General features: G+C 44.6%; 1 protein-coding gene across 1 annotated transcript in view; it reads left to right on the forward strand.

The window, feature by feature from the left end:
- Positions 1–20,679, forward strand: part of grin3bb (glutamate receptor, ionotropic, N-methyl-D-aspartate 3Bb) — a gene marked incomplete at both ends in the record, with an annotated part of 42,397 nt that overhangs the window by 14,677 nt on the left and 7,041 nt on the right. The window contains 10 exons of the mRNA XM_080420137.1: positions 2,215–2,671; positions 3,633–3,855; positions 4,562–4,849; positions 5,406–5,675; positions 6,499–6,859; positions 8,236–8,451; positions 13,636–13,781; positions 15,633–15,748; positions 16,793–16,944; positions 19,618–19,782. Coding sequence (XP_080276263.1) covers positions 2,215–2,671; positions 3,633–3,855; positions 4,562–4,849; positions 5,406–5,675; positions 6,499–6,859; positions 8,236–8,451; positions 13,636–13,781; positions 15,633–15,748; positions 16,793–16,944; positions 19,618–19,782 — 2,394 coding nt within the window. The remainder of the gene's footprint in view (positions 1–2,214; positions 2,672–3,632; positions 3,856–4,561; positions 4,850–5,405; positions 5,676–6,498; positions 6,860–8,235; positions 8,452–13,635; positions 13,782–15,632; positions 15,749–16,792; positions 16,945–19,617; positions 19,783–20,679) is intronic.

Consider the following 20,679-nt stretch of genomic DNA (forward strand, 5'->3'; position numbering starts at 1 on the left):
ACAAATCATCTCTGGTTCCATTTGAATAGGGTTGTTGTTCTAAAAATAGACAGACTGGTGATGGAAGCACTACATCAGAGCTCCCTTATTTGTTTTCATCATTGTATGATCCTTGTATAATTCAAGTTCAATGTTGGTGGTGTGTGTCAGTGGTTCTCAAACTTCAATGTCAAAGACCCTCAAATTAATATGAATTTGGTCATGGACCCCCATTTGAAAATATTTTGTGCCAGGAACCCCCAATGTTTGCATTTTTAAAAAATATTCAAAATTTGTCACATTTCTTTTCAAGATTATTTGAAGACAGCTGATCTACAAGCTTGTAGATCAGCTATTTTCAAAAGATTTTGACAAATCTTAAGTTTGTACTTACAAGTATATCTCTGCTGTCTGGCAGGAACCAGCTAACTCCAAAATGTTTATTTTTCAGGAAATGAAAAAAACTAAACAAAAATGGAGTTAGGAGGTTTTGTACATCATTGATAAGAACAGCTGAATGGACCTCCAAGCTCACAATGAGGTTGGAGGTCAAAAGAGGGTGGAGCCTGGAGTCAGCAAAACCAGCTAACTCCACCCCCCTTTGCTGGAGCTAGCTGGTTTACCATAAAGTTTGAGGATCCAATGGAGTTAGCTGCTTTTGTCAGAAGCACTTTTGTAATACTTTTCATTGCTTCACTATCTTTTTTACCAACACACAGACATAAAGGGTGTTCAATAGCACTGATTTATGGGGGAAAAAAAGCAAAAGCGGAAAAATTGAGTTAACTGGTTCCTGCCGGACAGCAACACATTTTTATCCTAATGCGTTTGTACTTTTAAAATCAAACATTTGAATACAGGACTTTTACTTGTAACAGAGACTCTCTACGTTGTGGTGTTGCTACTTTTACTTATGTAAAAATCGAAGTACTTCTTCCACCACTGTGTTTGGGCAGCAAGGACATTCTACCTTGTATGCAGTCTAATGGCTCTCAGGAGCAGAACACGTCAGATCCACTCGAGCACACAGACAGTTAAGGCCTTTATCTCTGGTGCATAGACTAACATTATGTTAATGCATCCTCATCAGAGTCGCTGGTGAAACATTCTAGCTGACAGAAGCCACCTTGCAGGGGAGTGAAAGCTGCTGTGTACTCAGTTATCCAAGACAGTCCACACCAATGATTCGCAACGCAACTAGTCGCAACTTAGCCTGCCCCTGCAGGGGGCAGTCTAATATCTGGCATAGAGGCATATCTGGCATAGAGGGGCGGATTCAAAATCTCTGGCGAAAACATCCGTGGGCTCCCATTGGTTCACCGATCTGTGCACCCTCACCCGCCCCGCGCCGCGCCCCTCCTCCTCCCCCAATGTGCAGCATTGAGAGCCCTGACGTCACAACATTTGGAGGGACGCCCACTGCATTCTGGTTGGTTGGGGAAATTGAAGGTTGACTCCCACTAAAGCCTTTGCATTAACCCGGGCCTGCACGTTATGCCCGGTCACTATAGTTTATAGACACCCGAGATGTTTCTTTTTTACTAAAACTGAATTGAATATCAATACAAGGCAACGGGGGGGGGGGGGGGGGGGGGGGTAGTGGACAGAGAGAGATTTGTGTCCACCTAGCAACAACAACCAATGGATGCGAAGAGGGGCGGGACCACTGATGGGACTTGACAAAGGGTGAACTGGCCCTCTTTTCTCTGTCAGTGTTGCCATGTCCGCTTATAATAAGCGACTTTGGGCTTGTTTTTCTGTAAAGTCGCTTGTAAATATTGGTAGTTGTGGGTTGCATTTTTTTGGGGCAGGGGCTTATTTGGGCTTGCCTCCTAATGTTGTTTGAACCAGTGGTTCTCAAACCTTTTCCTGTCACGGACCCCCAAATTAATATGTATATTTGTTCGTGGACCACCATCTGAAAATATTTTGTGCCAGGGACCCCTCATACAAGATTTGTGCTGTTAAAATGTTTCCAAATTGTTCCAAATATTGCAAAAACAATTAATTTTTTTCTTTGGAAATAGCAGATCAACAAGCTCGTTGTGAGCTTGTATATCGGCTATTTTCAAATAGCCGATGAATATAGGGCTCAAGAGGTTTTCTGGAGACCCTGTGTCTGTGTGTGTGTGTGATCTAATCGCTTTCTCAGCTCTCCATGCTAATTATTGTCTTCGCCACTGCTTTTCTCCAGCACACTCTAACATGTTGTCCTTGTGTCTGTGTCTTTTCCAGAACCGTTTCCATCTCCAGATGATGACAGCTGTTCCTCCATCAGCTCTCTCGTCTCTCCTCATGTCTGTGCTACAGAGGAGCGGCTGGACCGACGCCATGGCTGTGCTCTGCCAAGGCTGGCCAGAAGAGGGAGGCAGAGGACTGGCTCTGCTCCTGCAGCACTTCCTCAACCTTTACCAGGGTCCGGGGTCGGGGGTTAAAGGTCAAAGGTTAGGGCCAGACTGGCGACTGAGGGCACTACTGAACCTCACAAACCAGTCGACACACAACAGCTCCCAGATCCACCAGTTGCTGTCCCAACACCTCCCGGTTCACCGGAGCAATCCCAGTCGCCCCTCTGTCGTCCTGCTGCTCGGATCGGACCCCCAGTGCTCATCCTCGGTCCTGCGCAGTGCCCAGGACCTCGGTTTGACCCTCCCGTATGTCCAATGGATCCTGGCTCATCCTCTGAGTCCAGGTTATTATAGTTATATATTTCATTTGAGTTTTGATTTGTTTTTAAAGTGGGTTTGGTTTTATTTATTTTCATTAACTAACTAACCTTGTAGTTAGTTTTAGTGTTATTATTATTTGTATTAGTTTTTAATTAATAATATTATTTTAATTGTAATATCGATTAGTCAGAGGTTATATTCAAAAAGGAAATAAATAAAAATAAAATGGTCCTCACTAATGCTTATTATAAAACGCCACTATTTCTGGTTGCTCTCATTGGTTTGGTGGGTTGTGGACAGTTCAGAAACCTGCCTACCTGTGACATCATTGATGGGGATTCCAAGCTAATAGAAACTACAGCCATTCTCTTCCTGGAAAGTTATAGCATGCTGACATAGAAGCCACAATTTGCCCAGTGCCAGGATTTTGCAATTATCTTACCTTTTCAAGTAGTCACAGAATATTTATCTCCAGTATGATTGATCCCCTGATGGTTGCTAATCACAGAGGGTTTTCAGGTGTGGTTTAACAAATGTCAACGAGGTCATTGTGACCTCGTTGACATCTGTTGTTCGATGTTTGAAGATGGCATGTTTCACTCAAAAATACTTGGTATAACACAGGATTTTTTTCTCCGTTTATTATTTAACATTGAAGTGAATGGAGCAGCAACTATTTGGATAGCGTTATCTCCTACTTCCTTTGAGATTATATATATATATATATATTTTTTTTTATCGTCATTCCCATCCTTGGCAATGAATTAAAAAGTAATAAAAAGTAATACAATAATCATGTTTGAAATCTTGTTTGAAATGACCAAACCCGCCTGCCGATGATGTCACTGGTAGGTGTGTTTCTGAAACTCAGAGTGAGTAGACGGATATGGTGCCATCTTATAATGACCAATTATTTGAACATATAGGTTGAACATGGTTTAAATTCTCCATTAATTATAATAATCCTCTTGTCTGTGAGCCCAGAAACTCTGCAGTCTATCGGTGTGCCGCTGGGCCTCTTGGCGTACGGGGAAGTGGACAGGAAGCCCTTACGTTTCTACGTTGGTGATGCGTTGGATTTGATCGCTCGGGCGGTCGCCGCAGCAGCGTCTCTGAGACCAGATCTTGCGTTGCCCCAGAACACGAAGAACTGTTATGACAAACCCAACGCACACAAAGTGACATCATCTGGACAGTACCTGGCCAGGTAAGCATTAGAGGTGTGCCTCTTGTTATGGCAATATTGGACTGTTAAATATCGATCTATCATTTCATGATTGTATCATCATGAGGTTCCATTTGCTCCACGCCAACTGATGTGGGTGGCCAGGGGAGTAACTCCTTTTATGGGGAGATGGGGGGGCCCACACCCCACCTGTTTGTGTCTATTCCTGCTTATAAATGAGGATATAAAGTGACTGAGAGACAGAGGTAGGGAGACCTTTGGGAGGAGATGGGCTGAGTGAGAGGACATGCCAGGCTGAAGCCTTGTGAAGGGAATATTGCTGTTGGCTGGCTCGATACTCTTCCAGAATAAACTTGGATTTGATTTTTTTTAATTGTTTTATTCGCACAATAATAAACATTACAAAGGTAACATTATTAAAAAACAATACAGAAATAAGTGCAGGTGAGAAAAAGAAACCCATAAAGGGCTTATAAAGGGTTCTCACCTAAACAATAATAAACAAGTAGTTAAACATAATAATCAAGTTAAACATAATCAAACATAAGACATGACAAACAACAAATACCTAGTGTGCAAAAAGTAAAACCATAAAAAAAGAATAAACTTGGACATAATTATGTCTACAGACTGTCACAACGCACGCACACGTACACACACACGCGCACGCGCACGCACATACACACACAAACGATAACGATACGATGTGTCATCCGTGTTCTCCCAGGTTTCTGTCCAACGCCTCCTTCTCCGGTTTGACCGGAGCGGTCCGGGTCCAGCAGAACCTCTCCCTCATCGTGACCTCCCAGAGGTTCCACATCTGGAGGCTGAGGAGAGACGCCCTGGCCCAGCCCACCTGGGTCACTGTAGGACGCTGGGAGGCGGGCCGGCTGGAGCTGATGGAGGAGGAGGAGCGGCGGCGGGTGGGCGGATGGGGGGTCGGGGGGCGCCAGGAGGGAGCGGAAGGAAATTACGGGGGCAGAGGAAGAGGAGGCGGAGGAGGCGATGGGAGGAGGTAGGGCTGGGCAATTGAAGGTGCAATAAGTGATACTTGTTATTGTTGTTGTTGTTAAAATAATAATTAAAATAATTATGATAATAATACAAAAAAATATGTTTAACAGCTCTATATTGCTATAGACTCTATAGCAATGATTACTACCTAGCAGTGGTTCCCAAACTTTGTAAAAAAAAGTTCCCAGGGAGATGACCAAAGATACATTTGTCATCTCCCCGGGACCCAATCCAGAAATTGATAATGATCATAGTGAAAATAGCCAACCTACACGCTCACAAACTTAGAGATCTTGTGAGCTTGTAGATATATTATTTTCACTGTTTTTAGTGAAAGAATTTTACATTTTAGATTGTTTTTTTCTGAAATCAATTTGAAATGGTGGCGTACACAAAGATTGCAAACATAGCTGATCCACAACACATCGCATCGCGACATGTTGTGAGCTTGTGTATAATTGTTCATTAATCATAATCGAGGCAAAAGTTTGACATAACGGTGACATTGATTTGAAGTCTTATCACCCTATCGGTCCTAGGAGGAGGATGAGAAGGAGGTGGAAGGAGAGCATGCCTGTGGCAGGGACCAGGGTGAGGGTGGTGACCCTGGTAGAGCATCCGTTTGTGTTCACGCGGGCTGTGGACCAGGACGGAAGCTGTCCTGCGGGACGCTTCTGCCTGGACGCCGCTAGCAACAGCACGCACACCCTGGACACGCTGTTCCACCAGGTCTACATGGGAAACAGCAGCTTCATGGCCGACCATTACGGCAAGTGCTGCTACGGATACTGCATCGACCTGCTGGAGAAACTGGCCGAGGACCTGAGGTAAAACCATGAGATAAGATATAAGATAAGAGGAGACTAGGTTTAACCTTTATGTATACAGGGTAGGTATGCTCTTTTTCAGCAACGCTCAACACAGTCACATAGACACACATTAAAACCATGGGAGCTGACCAGTACAACCATACTGCTGGCCACTGAGCACCTCCACTGGAGTAGTTCAGTGCCTTGCTCAAGGGCACTTCAGCGGTGTTGGGGGAGGGATAGGTAGTGTTGCCATTCACTTCCGCACCCAGATTTTTCCTGCCGGTCCGGGAGATCGAAACAAGGAACCTTTCGCTCCTCTAACCTTTAGGCAAACTGTATCCTGGTGTCAAGCTTTCGACGATAACACAAGGTCACTCTGGCCTGCACTCACACACACACAGTAAACATGTTGGCTGACTGTTCCAAACACCAATTGTGTCAGTATCCTGGTCAGTATCCTGCTGTGAGTATCCTCGTCTCAGTATCATGGTCAGTATCCTGGTCAGTATCTGGTGTCTGTCAAGTACAGGCATAGAGGTAGCTCTATGTAGGATTGTGCATTTTGTAAACCTGTGGATATTGAGAACAAAATAATATCTTTCTAATAGTCAACAACAATACCATAAGTGTCATGTTCTTCCAGAAATAAGTTTAATGAATAATGCTCCAATGCCACGTTATCTACCTGCAAATACATTTTTGGTTGATAGTGATGTCAAGACGATTCGGTCTATATCCGTTGGGATGTAGAGTAGCAGTAGTAAAATGTTGCCTGGTGTGTTCTGTGTTGTTCTGTTTCGTGTAGTCTTTGAGCACATCATTTTTTATCTCGTCTTAGGTTCGAGTTTGAGCTGTACATTGTAGGCGATGGTAAATACGGAGCATTGAAGGCCGGCCGCTGGACGGGGTTGGTTGGAGACCTTCTCCATGGTGTGGCTGACTTGGCAGTCACCTCCTTCAGCATCAACTCTATCCGGAGCCGCGTCGTCGACTTCACCTCGCCCTTCTTCTCCACCAGCCTGGGCATCCTGGTGCGCACCAAGGACACGGCCGTGCCCATAGGGGCCTTCATGTGGCCACTGCACTGGTCCATGTGGGTGGGCATCTTTGTGGCCTTGCACATCACTGCACTCTTCCTCACTCTGTACGAGTGGAAGAGCCCCTTTGGAATGACGCCCCATGGACGCAACCGAGTTAAGGTGAATTTATTTAGTTTATATCTCCTTTTCTGGATCCCCCAACCTTTTCTGCACCAAGCGTTTGGTGGGCCCCCATCTGACCACTTATATCCCAGTGAGCCATAGTCGTCTATTAGACCTCCGTCTAAAACTAGGTTATAATTGGTCTAAAAGTGAAAGTTTTTTCAACGTCTATTCTTAGCCTAGACGTTGATTAGCTGTTTTTTAAGCGTCTATATTTAGACCGTCTATATTATAGACGTCATTTCAACGGCTATGATATAGACGGTCTATATATAGACGCTTAAAAAACAGCTAATCAACGTCTAGGCTAAGAATAGACGTTGAAAAAACTTTCACTTTTAGACCAATTATAACCCGGTTTTAGCCTAGACCTTAGACGTTTTTTAAACGTCTAATAGCCCGAAAAATGCTCAGTGGGATGGTGTTCAGATGGACCACTTATTAAGACTGCACTGTTTTGTGTGTGTGTGTTTGTTTTTGGTTTAGTTTTGTTATCTACACCTGGAATCACAGAACACTGTATAACCAACACATTCTCACAGATAAGCGTCAGTTATTGCCGCTCTGTCATTTTCACTCCCTAATGCGTCACTATCAGGGGCGGACTGGCCATTTGGCGTACCGGGGGTGGGCCGCTCGGCCAGTTTTTTATTTATTTATATTTTTGCTCCCGTTTTAGGACCACCCCGCGTTGACAAAACGGCCCGGGGGGTGGTGGGCCGATTCGGACCAAAATGCCAGGGCTGAATTTTGGTCCCAGTCCGGCCCTGGTCACTATTGAACTACAAAACTAAAAGGAGCTTCAAATACCACTCAAAAGGTCAGGTTAGATGGCTGACTCAGTGGCTTACCTAGTAGCAATGCCTGGCCAGTAATCACAACGTCCCATGATCGAGTCTCACCGAGGGAACATTCTATTTTTTTCTCTCTCCGCATAGTTTTTGTAAGGTTAGGGTTAGGATTAAGGTTAGGTTTAGGCATATTTTTATGAGGTTTGGGTTAGGGTTAGGTTTAGTTATATTCTTGTGACGTTATGGTTAGGATTGGGTTAGGTTTAGGCATAGTTTGTCAACATGCGACGTCGCCATGGCGTCCTGTCATGTCAAAACTTGACTTTCAGGGCTACTGACAGAGCTGCAAAATGTGACACTTTGGGAGTGAGAACAGGTTGGCATAACATGTGTAAGGTAAACCACACTGGAAAAAATCAAACGGTAAAGAGAAACATGTGAAGGTTAGGCAAAAATCTGAGATATTCTACATATTTACTAACCCTAAACTGAGGGATCATATGACTGAGGGAACATACACATGCCCGCTCATTACGATACTTTTTGTAGAATAAACGTAACACTATATGTTTCTTATTAAAGGTGTTCTCATATTCGTCAGCCCTCAACCTGTGCTGGGCCATCCTGTTTGGACGCACCGTATCGGCCAAAACGCCCAAGTGCTGGACGGGCCGCTTCCTCATGAACCTGTGGGCCATCTTCTGCCTGCTAGTTCTGTCCAGCTACACAGCCAACTTGGCTGCTGTCATGGTTGGGGAGAAGTCCTTTGAAGAGGTGACAGGCATCCATGATGCTAAGGTGACACTGTGTCTTTTTTTTACAGATTTTTTTGTAAGTTTAAAAACTCAGAACACATTGTGAGCTTGTTGAAGGAATAGTTTGTGTGTGTCTGTGTGTATGTGTGTGTGTGTGGGGGGGGGGGGGGAGTACGTGCGTGCGTGCGTGCGTGTGTGTGTGTGTGTGTGTGTGTGTGTGTGTGTGTGTGTGTGTGTGTGTGTGTGACGCCATCACAAGCGTATTGTTGCTGTCGGGATGCTTGGAGCTTAAGGTGCAGGCCTTACAATCCTCTCTTTGTCTTCATCCTTTGTTTCAGCAGAGCTGACTGCAGGCTGTGCTGAGCGATCACTAATTCCTGTATAATTATGCTGTACATTGTTTCACTTGCGTCACTATCAGTTGAATGTTGCTGAAAGTTTAGCAACAGCGTTTGCATTCTCCATGATACTGCTATATGTAAACAGTCGTGAGACATGTTTGTGATGGTAGGACATCAAAAGTGGAAGACAATGAGACATCGGCCAACAAAATGTTAATGCCTCGTTTTGCATGCAAATACTGTTTGTCCACCCCCAAAAGAGCCTCTAAACCAGGGCTTTCAAACTCATTTTAGATTGGGGGGTTGGCATCATAAAAGGTAGAATGTTTTTATTTTTCTGAAAATCATCTTGAGGGCTGGATTGGTCTTCCAATGGATCCAATGTAGTTACATTTTGTTTTATAAAAATAAAATATAAAAACGGTTCTTTCAATGGATCCAATGTCGTTAGACGTGTCATAAGCTCGTGTCATAAGCTCCTGCAAATACTTTTCATTGGTTAAATATGTATAACCAATGGATTCGGCTTGCATTTTAAAGTTATAGAATAACTTTACACAGGTAGCCTACAGTTCAGTACCAAGGTATTTCAACAGATAGATAGTCCTAGATAGTCACTGCTCACCAGACCTTGAACTTTTAATCATAGCCTGCCGTCCTTTCTACCTACCACGCGACTTCATCATTGTGATTGTAGCCGTTGTTTACATTCATCCTGGAGCTAATAAGGACACAGCTATGAGGGAATTACACCAGGCTATCAGTGCACAAGAAAATCGTCACCCGGACTGCGCAGCCATCTGCCTAGGCGACTTCAACCGGACATACTTAAAAAAGGTCTTTCCCAAATTCCACCAGCATGTCACCTGCAGTACCCGTGGTGACAATATTCTTGACCACTGCTACACGCCCTTCAAGGATGGATACAAAGCTCTCCACCGCCCACCGCTAGGAAGCTCTGACCACTACGCCATCCAGCTGCTACCTGCCTACAAACAGAGGCTAAAAAGGGAGCCGGTCGTTGAGAAGGAAATCCGAATCTGGTCTGAGGACACAGACGCTATGCTACAATCCTGCTTCTACCAGACTGACTGGGGGATGTTTAAGAACGCCGCTGGGAATAACATCAACGAACTCTCAGACTCAGTCACTGGCTTTATCAGTAAGTGCATAGATGACATAGTCCCAAAAAAGACAGTTCGGATCTATCCCAATCAGAAACCATGGATGGACAGCGGAGTACGTGCACATATGCATGAACGGGATGCTGGTTTCAAATCTGGCGACGTGGAAACGCGCAACACGACGCGCGCAGCCCTAAACAGCGCCATCAGGAAGGCGAAAAAGGCCTACACAAAAAAGATGCAAGACCAACTCAGCAATGGCGACATCAGGAGCACATGGCAGGCGGTACACACCTTGACAGACTGCAAAACAAGAACCAGAAGCGAGGTGAACCCGCCTGCCTCCCTCCCCAACGAACTGAACACTTTCTAGGGCCGGTTTGAGATCAGCCCCAACCGCGGCAGCCAAGCGGGGCCATCAGCAGCACCAGCAGAGGAGAACCCTCTAACCATCTCGGAGAGAGAAGTGCGTACAGCCTTCGCACGGGTCAACATCCACAAGGCAGCCGGACCTGATGGGATTCCAGGCCGGGTCCTTAAGGCATGTGCAGACCAGCTGGCGGGTGTCTTCGCTGACATCTTTAACCTCTCCCTCTCCCAGGCTGTGGTCCCTGCAGGGTTCAAAATGTAAACCATTGTGCCCATTCCCAAAAAGGCCAAAGTGACATGCCTGAACGACTGGAGACCTGTCGCTCTCACCCCGATCGTCAGCAAGTGCTTAGAGAAACTGGTGAGGGAATACATCAGCTCCACGCTACCTGCCTCGCTGGATCCGTGGCAGTATGCATACCGCAAAAACAGATCCACCGATGACGCTATTGCCATGGCTCTCCACACCGTCCTCTCGCACATGGACAACAAGCTGCTGAAGGACAAATATGTACTGTGGCAACCCAGGGGTAGTGGTGGTAAGATTCACAATAAAATAGGAAACACAGAGTCAGATGTGGTATAACTTAAAGGGTCTTTATTCAAAAAGGTTCCGGGAAAAGGGGTGATGGGTCAAAACGCAAACTTAGGAGACTTCTCGTCTTGGGGCTGTGGTTCTCAGCCTATGCTACACACGAGGGGCTCTGCTGTCCTGTGGGCAGAGCAGAGAGAGAACAGTGACTATGGATTCCATTGGGGGGGGAAACCCTGCTTTCCCCCTCTGTGTTGGAGCTCAGGTGGCCTAGGTGGGGGGAGGGAGAGAGAGACACCAGGTGAGCCATAAGATTATGAGGACATCAAGTTCATCCAACAGTCTTCCATAGTTCATATCCAACAGTTCAGAATCATGAAAACTCACTTGCACTGACGTCCTTCCACTCACGACCGAAAGTGTGTTGCCTGCTTGCTGTCTGGCTCCAACTGACTAACCAGCTGCCTGGGAGCTGGTGACTTAAGTACTCAGCTGGCTGATTGTTAGATGGGCTGCAGGTGTGACCACAGCCAGCTACCTACTGGCTGCAGGACCTGGACAGGAAAGTATACGCCCTCTATTACCTGGCCCAGCCTGGGCTTGACTGACATCTGAGGCAGAGCTTCCCCTGGTTTGCCACAGTACGTATGCTGTTCGTGGACTACAGCTCAGCATTCAACACCATTGTCCCAGCAATACTTGACAAAAAGCTCAGAGACCTAGGGCTACACCCAAGCATGTGCGACTGGATACAGGACTTCTTGTCCAACCGACATCAGGTGGTGAGAATGGGCAGCATCACATCCGACCCCCTGACCCTCAACACCGGAGCACCCCAGGGATGCGTGCTGAGCCCTCTCCTCTACTCCCTGTACACGTATGACTGCATAGCCACACATGTCTCCAACACCATCATAAAGTATGCGGACGACACGACAGTGATAGGCCGAATCGTCAACAACGACGAGTCTGACTATAGAGAGGAGATCAACTCACTGGCACTCTGGTGCCGGGAGAACAACCTCGCTCTTAACGTCGACAAGACCAAAGAACTGATCGTGGACTTCAGGAGGCAGCGGAGAGACCATGCGCCCATCCTCATCGACGGTGCTGCAGTGGAAAGGGTCAGCGAGTTCAAGTTCCTCGGAGTACACATCGAGGAGGACCTCAAATGGGAGACGCACACCACACATGTGAGGAAAAAGGCTCAGCAGCGACAGTACTGGCTCCGCCGCCTGAAGAAGCTCGGAGTAGGACATCGCATCCTCAGGCTGTATTACAACAGTTCTGTTGAAGGCATCCTAACAGGCTGTGTCACGGCCTGGTACGGGAACTGCACTGCCCGAGAAAAGATCAGCCTACAGCGAGTAGTGCGATCGGCAGAGCGAATAATGGGAGGCGAGCTCCCAGCGCTCCAGGAACTGTACAAAAAGCGGTGCGTGGTCAAAGCCAAGCGCATCATCAAGGACAAGCACCACCCAAGTCACAAACTGTTCAAACCCCTACAACGACCGCGACCGGGCAAGGGGCTCTACCGCAGTATCAAGAGTTCCACCACCAGGTTCTGGTGCAGTTTTAATCCGGCTGCTGTCAGAATGCTGAATGAGGCATAAGCCTTGTTCAGCAGCCTGACAACAGGCGGTACTGTCCAGCTGGTCGCAGACTTTTCTGGCTCTTCCTGAACACACCTGTGGATTATACCAGGGACAAATGACTTGGACTTAGCTCCCCCTCGGACACACCTGTGGACTACACCAGGTACAAATGACTTTTTGTTGCACTCCCTCATGGAGCTACTTGCGGATTATACTAGGGTCAGTCCACCTTAGGTGGACACGCACTGACCTTTTGCACCTTAATCCCATGTATAACGCACTGACTTTTTTTGTCTTTTTTTATTGTGCTCTTTTTTCTTTCTTTTTTTTTCTTAAGCACCTTAACGTCCATAAGTATATCATGCACAGTATAAGTATAACATGCACAGTATACATACATTGCTGCTATGCTCAGGCACCTTAGTTTTTGGGCGGTGAAACCGCCCCTATAAGTGAGATTTGGAAAAATGTACATTTTCCTGCGCTGTGATCCGGGCCCAGGAAATTAGTAGAATTATCCTGCGCTGTGATTGGCCAATCACAGTCTATTCAGGACTGTGATTGGCCAGTGTCACATGACACATGTGCATAGCCCTATATAAGCAACCATAACTTGAAAAAAACCAAATATTGGTTTTTTTCAAGTTATGGTTTCGTCCATCATAAAGAGTGTTTCAATAAATGTATTTATCTTTTGTACATGATTGGTTGACTCCATTCAGTATTGTGATTAGCTAGCAAGACACCGCCCACTTCACACAGGGTGTGATTTTTTATTATCTCAGGTACTTTGTAAATATGTAGATAACTTGTCTGGCCTTCTGTTGTTCTCTTGTTTTGATCTCCTTCCCACTTGCCCCCCACCCCTCTTCTTCGCCCCCCCCCCCCCCTCTTCTTTCTATGGAAATTAACGTTGCGATGGGAACGATGTACAAAAACGAATTTCACCCACTTTTTACCTTGTAAACCTGTGATGTGACAATAAACCTGATTCTGATTCTGATTCTGACAGCATGACATTATGACTCATCATGAAATTACCACATCCACACATTGGTTTCCGGCTAGTGTCACATTGGAGCAGTATTATTCATCAACCGTTTCTGGAAGAACAGGTCACTTATGATATTGTTATTGACTATTATAAATATAGTATCTTGTTCTAGATATCCACAGGTTGACAAACTAGACATAGATAATGTTCTGGACAGTTTATGAACTGTTTTCTAATGCCTTTCGCTTTTTTCCCCTCTCCTGTTTGTGCAGCTTCAGCACCCATCTGGTGGCTTTCGTTTTGGTACAGTTAAGGAGAGCAGCGCCGAGGATTATATGAAGAAAAGTTTACCAGAGATGCACGAGTACATGAAACGCTTCAACGAGCCCACCACTCCACATGGTGTTGCCACTCTTAAGTAAGAAAAGCCATTCCAAGATCTATTTAACTATATATCGTTACTGTCGGGTGGAAACCTTGTACCTCCCAAGCTGTTACTTTTCAGGGAAAAACTACTTCCATCCGTGCACTTCCAATGGATCCAATAGTTACATTTAGTCATAAGCTCTTGCTGATACTTTTCATTGGTTAGATATTTATAAAACCCACAGACACACTAAACGACTTTTCACTCTCGCTATTTTCTCCAAATAGCGAAAATAGCAGATCTACAAGCCCACAATGCATCACGATCCGACACGTTGTGAGCGTGTTGATCAGCTATTTTCACTACTTTGGCGCAACACGTTAATGGAAAAACATAAAAAGTAGAAATATGCTGAAGGTTTCTGCTCTACAACAACGATATGGTAATGGCAAGCTTAAAGGGTTAGTTCAGATTTTTTGAGTATTTTCTGTAGGAAATACTTACCATTAAGGTAGTGGTTGCAAAGGTATTAATTGATTGCCCGAGTCCCGTGGTCAGAGTTATGGTCCGGTTCTGATAAATATGAAGTAGTTCCGGTAGATTAGCAGATTTGGTGGGGGCCGCTCATTAACACATTGGGTGCCAGAATTTTATAATAACAGATTACGTTCGGTGCCAGAAATCTCACGTTGCGCTGCGTTATGCTGTTTAAATCTGTAGACTCCATGACGAGCGATCCATGAAAAAAAATGCATGCGTGTAGGTTGTGCGATGCTCCTGGCTAAAGCCTGAAACAACATGATGTCTCATGCGAGTCACCATTGCAGAGCGATCGCGCATCGAGAATGACTTGTTTTGCCCACTGTAAAAAGTTAAGGAGATACAGAGGTTTTTAGCAAGGAGATAGAATGGAAGCGGATGGGAGCGCGATTTTTTGGCACGGTGATCCATCTGTCCCTTACTTCTTAGAGTGTTCATGGGTGATTCCAGGGCTGCGCTAGCCCCCCCCCCCTTGTGGAAAAAACGAAAAAAACAAAACCGTATATATACTGTACGTTTTTTAGGATTGTTGGCACTCTGCGGGTGTATTTGCAAAACCTTTGGCACTCAATGTGTTAAAAATAAATTAATTTAAAAAACTAGCGTCATTTGTATTGTTGACCTACCATATAGAGCAGGTTTCGTTCAATTTTGACCCCTCTGTCACATGGTACTAATGTTTGTGTCCAGAATCACTACGCCGCGGCAGCCTACTCACGCACAAAATATATGACACAAAAAATAGTACCATGTGACAGAGGGGTCGAAATTGAACGAAACCTGCTCTATATGGTAGAAATAGGTCAACAATACAAATGACGCTAGATTTTTAAATTAATTTATTTTTAATGAGCGGCCCCCACCAAATCTACTAATCTACCGGAACTACTTCATATTCATCAGAACCGGACCATAACTCTGACCACGGGACTTGGGCAATCAATTAATACCTTTGCAACCATTAATGGTAAGTATTTCCTACAGAAAATACTAAAAAAATCTGAACTAACCCTTTAAGGCAAAGAGCATCAGCCAGGTTCACCCTGGGATACATTTTTGTGTATTATTCTAAGTCAAAAGTCCAATTCTAATTACTTCCCAAAAACGCAAACACTCTCTTATCAGTGCACTGTGTGTACAGTCCATCGATCCCATAGCCCGGGGGGACGGGACCGCCGGCTGACGCTGTGATTGGTTAAACCAAAACACAGACCTGTTTCTGACCTAAACTTTGCAAAAAAGTTGGCAATAAAGCGATTTCATGACGTCTTTAACAATTCTATTTAGTCATAATCTTTAATAAAATCTAATAATACTATATAAGTAATATCTAGTAGAATAATGTGTGTCTATGTGTTGAAGGACAGATCCTCCTCATCTCGATGCGTTCATCATGGACAAAGCACTGTTGGACTATGAAGTTTCCATCGACGCAGACTGTAAACTGGCTACTGTTGGAAAACCGTTTGCTATAGAAGGTAAGGCCTCACAAAAATCGTGATATGATATTTTGGCATCAGCATGCAATGGGCGATTTGGCATATACTCGTGACATCAGACCATACATGGGAATAAAAGGGACAAGGACTTTCCATATATGGATATATCTGTCACATCGCCAGTGGCACGTAGGTGTCGAACTCCAGAGGTTCGAATTTCTAGTGATGCAAAATGTATTTTTTCAGTTGACGCATTTAGAGCATTAGGCGTGTTTGCCGTTTTTGCAAGTGTGGCCACAGTTTCGGACAGCGGAGGGTCTGTCCAAAGGACAGATTCCCTCAGTAGGCTAATCAATAAAGCTAAAGATTATCGGATATTGGTGAATTCCAGAATAATCTTGTTTACCTCTGAAGAGGTGAGTGAGCAATTGTTCAGTAGAAAGGACTTATATAATATCCATTCCAAGTTGTATTCACCTTTGGTCGTGAGGTTTCACTTTGCAAACTAACGCTAATCTACACGTTGTCAAGTGGGTGCGTACCGACCTGGTACCGACGCGTTGTTAGCTTGTAGATCACTGACTCACAAATAGGGCTGCACATTTTACAAACACAAATCTTGCATGGGGGTGGGTCCTTGGCACAAAATCTTTTTAGATGGGGGTCAGTTTTCACCCCAGATGTCTCAAGTTTTCAAATATTTCCATTTGCTTCCTCTATCGGTGTCCCTTCAGATGTATGCATTTTATTTTATAATATTGAATGTGAAAAGGCCTTTTGTGATGATGAATGCTGCAGATTCAATCCGTGTTTTCTGGAGAAGCTCCATATGGTCAAAAAGTTGGAGAAATAAATAATTTACATTGTTTGCACTAATAAGTTCATCAGTAGGCCTAATGCATAATGTAATAAGAATGCACTGTTTATTAGTAGTCTGCATCTACACCCAGAATCACAGCGTGTAAGGTAAAACCTCCTGGAAACTACGAGAAACAAGGTTGATTTGAACATGCAAATAGTCGGTAATCGGATATAGCTCACTCATACTAAGTACTTTAGAGTATAGTGTTGTTTATTTTTCAGGTTATGGGATCGGGCTGCCCCAGAACTCTGCTCTAACGTCCAACATCTCAGAGTTCATCAGCAGATATAAGTCACATGGTTTTATGGACATGCTTCACGACAAATGGTACAAAGTAGTTCCCTGTGGAAAGAGAATGTTCGCTGTCACAGAGGTGAGTCGCAGTGTGTGTGTGTGTGTGTGTGTGTGTGTGTGTGTGTGTGTGTGTGTGCGTGCGTGCGTGCGTGCGTGCGTGCGTGCGTGCGTGTGTGTTCAAGTTTGAACACATTACTTGGTGGTTATTGTGTGGGTGAAATGGGTGGGTGGGCACTCTTTCCCTTCACAGTAGACTATCCATTAGACACACAGGCAGTAGATTATACATCAGACACCATATCCATTCAGACAGTAGACTACACATTAGACACATCCATTCAGACTGTAGACTATACATTCAGACAGTAGACCATACATTCAGACAGTATACTACACATTAGACACATCCATTCAGTAGACTATACATTCAGACAGTAGACCATACATTCAGACAGTAGACTACACATTAGACACATCCATTCACACTGTACACTATACATTCAGACAGTAGACCATACATTCAGACAGTATACTACACATTAGACACATCCATTCAGACTGTAGACTATACATTCAGACAGTAGACTACACATTAGACACATCCATTCAGACTGTACACTATACATTCAGACAGTAGACCATACATTCAGACAGTATACTACACATTAGACAACTGGAAGAAACGTCAGGCAGACCCTAGGCTCTAGGGTGGCGGCCTTCTGCCTCGACCGTGTCGGGGGGAAAGAAGAGAGAGAGAGAGGGAGAGACAGAGGAGAGACAGAAAGAGATACAAGTAGTAACAATAACAATAGTAGCAAATATAATAGTGTAAGATAGTATATGGTAATATAATATAGTACAACAATAATGTGTATGCAGTATATAATGGTATAATATAAGAATATTATCAGACAGTAGGCCATACATTCAGACCGTAGGCCATACATTCAGACAGTAGGCCATACATTCAGACCGTAGGCCATACATTCAGACAGTAGGCCATACATTCAGACCGTAGGCCATACATTCAGACAGTAGGCCATACATTCAGACCGTAGGCCATACATTCAGACAGTAGGCCATACATTCAGACAGTAGGCCATACATTCACACCGTAGGCCATACATTCAGACCGTAGGCCATACATTCAGACAGTAGGCCATACATTCAGACAGTATGCCATACATTCACACCGTAGGCCATACATTCAGACAGTAGGCCATACATTCAGACAGTAGGCCATACATTCAGACCGTAGGCCATACATTCAGACCGTAGGCCATACATTCAGACCGTAGGCCATACATTCAGACAGTATACTACACATTAGACACATCCATTCAGACTGTAGACTATACATTCAGACAGTAGACTACACATTAGACACATCCATTCAGACTGTACACTATACATTCAGACAGTAGACCATACATTCAGACAGTATACTACACATTAGACACATCCATTCAGACTGTAGACTATACATTCAGACAGTAGACCATACATTCAGACAGTATACTACACATTAGACACATCCATTCAGACAGTAGGCCATCCATTCAGATAGTAGGCCATACATTCAGACAGTAGGCCATACATTCAATTCAATTCAATTCAATTTTATTAAAGTGTCAAATCACAACAAGTTGTCTCAAGACACTTTACATGTAAAGCAGAGACCCGACAGTCCCACCCTGAGCAAGCAATTTTGCGACAGTGGCAACGAAAAACTCCCGCTTAACTGGAAGAAACGTCAGGCAGACCCTAGGCTCTAGGGTGGCGGCCTTCTGCCTCGACCGTGTCGGGGGAAAGAAGAGAGAGAGAGGGAGAGACAGAGGAGAGACAGAAAGAGATACAAGTAGTAACAATAACAATAGTAGCAAATATAATGGTGTAAGATAGTATATGGTAATATAATATAGTACAACAATAATGTGTATGCAGTATATAATGGTATAATATAAGAATATTATCAGACAGTAGGCCATACATTCAGACCGTAGGCCATACATTCAGACAGTAGGCCATACATTCAGACCGTAGGCCATACATTCAGACAGTAGGCCATACATTCAGACAGTAGGCCATACATTCAGACAGTAGGCCATACATTCAGACAGTAGGCCATACATTCAGACAGTAGGCCATACATTCAGACCGTAGGCCATACATTCAGACCGTAGGCCATACATTCAGACCGTAGGCCATACATTCAGACCGAGCATGTCATAAGTGAACATTTGGAACATTCTTTTTTTTTAAATTTATATTATGATAAATATCATCATGGGCATGTTATCGTGACATGATCCCCCTGGGTTCCCCAGCAGCAGGCTGTTGCGTTAATGACTCCGGAATTTAGAGGACTGCCTGCGTTTGCGCTGTGCCGGATTATCCTTATGTCATTGCCTTCCAGACTTACCCGTGTTCTTTCGAGTTTATGTTTCAGTCCTTGTCTCCTGTGTTTTTACACTGTGAGGTGTACCGTGGTTCTATTGTTTATAAGCAAAGACCCCTCGTTTTGCCTAACTCAGTTGTCTCTCCATTTCTGGGTCCTACCATATTATCCCCGGGTCCTGAGCGTGATACACATGCCGAGTTTGAAGTCGGTCGGGCAGACAAACTCAGATTTCGTGCTTTTATATTATTATTATTATTTATTATTATTAACAACATCTTGTTTTTCCTCCACCTCTTCTCTCTCTCTCTCTCTCTCTCTCGCTCTTCTCCTCCCTGCTCTCCTGCTCTCCAGAAGTTGCAGATGGGGATTCTTCATTTCTCCGGGTTGTTTGTGTTGCTGTGTGCTGGGGTCACAGGAGCATCGCTAACGCTGCTAGGAGAACACGTCTTCTATCGTCTCATTCTCCCTCACATCCAGAGGAGACCGAAGCTGAAATACTGGCTTCACATCAGCCAGGTAAGACGAGGCGTGTGTGTGTGTGTGTGTGCGTGTGTGCGTGCGTGCGTGCGTGCGTGCGTGCGTGCGTGCGTGCGTGCGTGCGTGCATGCTTGCCAGGCAGTGGTGGAAAAAGTACTCATATGTTTTACTTAAGTAAAAGTATCAATACTGCAATGTATTGACTTGTATAAAAATTGACTTGAGTAAAAGTACAAAAGTATTGGTATCAAAATGTACTTAAAGTAAAAATACTAAAATGATTGAAATATCATCAGGTCACAACGCGTCGCGATGCGACACGTTGTGACCTTGTAGATCGGCTATTTTCAAATAGCCTAGGTATAGAATAGGGCTAAAGTGGTTAATGTGTGTTTTATAACATAATAATTGTCTCCGCCAGGCCGAAAGGCATGGCGAGAGAGTATGTTTTACCCCCTGTCCGTCCGTCCGTCCGTGTGTCCGTCTGTCCATGTGTCCGTGTGTCCGTGTGTCTGTGTGTCCATCTGTCTGCGAGCGGCTAATCTCCGGCACCGTTGGTCCGGTCGCTGCGAAACTGTGCGGACACACTCTCTGGATGCCAATTCAGAACCTCTGCCCCAAATTTTTTACATGGCCCTGTTATAGCGCCACCAGGAGGCCGATTTGTGCAAAATCATTTTTTTTATATTACTCCTACAGATTTTATCCAAACATCACGCAAATCAGTACACAGTATCTCTATAGTCATGTGATCAACACGGATCTGTCTGATTTTCCATATTCCATCCTGATTGGCTAAGGTTGGCTTCCAAAGTTTGCAGGATTGGTCCATTTTGAACTAAATGCCTCAAATCATGAACGCAGCTTGCTATTTCCGTGAAATTTCACACGCACATTCCCACTTGGCCGAGAAAGAAATGCCACTTGAGAATTTTC

This window comes from Gymnoscopelus braueri (assembly GCF_963280865.1).
Source record: "Gymnoscopelus braueri genome assembly, chromosome: 22".
In the NCBI taxonomy this organism is placed as follows: domain Eukaryota; kingdom Metazoa; phylum Chordata; class Actinopteri; order Myctophiformes; family Myctophidae; genus Gymnoscopelus; species Gymnoscopelus braueri.